The 1431-nt window shown below is 33.7% G+C and overlaps 1 protein-coding gene across 1 annotated transcript; it reads right to left on the bottom strand.

Moving 5' to 3' along the window:
* Positions 1 to 300: 300 nt before the first annotated feature.
* On the bottom strand, positions 301 to 939 carry LOC107882919 (protein ALP1-like). Its single transcript, XM_016802064.1, has one exon. It carries the CDS (start codon positions 937 to 939, stop codon positions 301 to 303), a length of 639 nt encoding a protein of 212 aa, XP_016657553.1.
* Between the last annotated feature and the right edge of the window lie 492 nt (positions 940 to 1431).

Raw genomic sequence — 1431 nt, forward strand, 5'->3', positions numbered from 1 at the left:
TTAAAAAAAGGTTACATATGTAATTACATAATGTACATTACACATTACAAATGTAATTATTATTTTTAATATTAGGTATCTAGCAATGGAAGAGTTTTCGGATGAAAAACTAATTGTCCATATACAGCAATACAAACATTTGTATGATATGCAAGATGCAAACTATCATAACAGTATTATGAGGGATAATAGCTGGGAGGAAATTGGAGCGTTACTTAATACACAAGGTAATAAAACACCACATCAAGTATAGAAAAGTTAAAATGAATATTATCACCTATATTACATATTTTTACTGCTTCAATTGTATCGTCTCCCCTGTTGAACTGCTCGAACTTGCCACTCTACTGATCCGTTTGGTGATGAAAAATAATTTTTGAACTTCTCCCTTGTTAAATAACTACTTCCAGCAAATGAGCCTCCAACATGCATTAAATTGTGAAGAGCACTATTTCGAGGACTTGAATTTGCTGCTTCATCTTCTATTACTTCTGATAATATAGTCATAGAATCCGTTTTTAGAAAATTATGTAAAACACAGGTAGCCAAAACTATTTTATTCACATATTTAGGTTTAACCTCTAGTCTTCTCTGATATACACGGAATCTTTTACTTAAAATTCCAAAGGCGTCTTCACTTGTGTTTCTTGCTCTACTTAATCTCAAATTGAATATTTTTTTGTCTTCATTATTTGTTAGCTCATTGCCAGGGTAAGGTCTCATAAGGTTTTGCTGAAGAGGAAATGCTTCATCCCCTACAATTACATGAGGCATAGGCTCATCTAGTCCGGGTAATGGTGCGTCTTCAGGAAAATCTAATTGCCCTTCTTTAAGTCTTTTACCAAAATTACAATTAGCAAATATGCTACCATCACTATTTTTTCCATACCCCCCCACGTCAATCATGGTAAATTTGCATTCTGCGTCAACAACAACCATTAGTACTATACTACAAAATTTCTTATAATTGAAATATAATGAGCCACTGTGGTAAGGCTTATTTATTACAACGTGTTTACCATCAACTGAGCCGACACAATTGGGATAATTCCACCTTGTTCTAAATTCTTGTTCAATTTTTTTCCATTTTTCTTTGTTAGGTGGTGACAAATACAAAGGTGAGAGCCTCTTCCAAATAGCATCACAGGTTTCATACACGATTTGACGTACAGTCGTATGTCCTTGTCTGTAACTAAATGCTATTGTCCCAAATGTGTCTCCAGTTGCTACAAACTTGTGGTCAAAGTGCAAAAAAAATTAAACCTTGGCGCCTAGAAACACAAATGGAGTTTATAAAACCCTATTTGTTTAATGAAAATGACAATGAAGTTAGTAATATTCCTGCACTTCCTGAAACTTCTATTTCAGTTTCTTCTCCGCTAAACGATTCAACATTTGTATCTGAAGAATCATGTGAGGCAATTGAGAAAA

The sequence above is a fragment of the Acyrthosiphon pisum genome, unplaced genomic scaffold (assembly GCF_005508785.2).
Source record: "Acyrthosiphon pisum isolate AL4f unplaced genomic scaffold, pea_aphid_22Mar2018_4r6ur Scaffold_21653;HRSCAF=24493, whole genome shotgun sequence".
NCBI lineage: Eukaryota > Metazoa > Arthropoda > Insecta > Hemiptera > Aphididae > Acyrthosiphon > Acyrthosiphon pisum.

Bases quoted from the DNA above. Each gene is read 5' to 3' on its own strand.
- LOC107882919 (XM_016802064.1), bottom strand. From the start codon at position 939: ATGGTTGTTGTTGACGCAGAATGCAAATTTACCATGATTGACGTGGGG.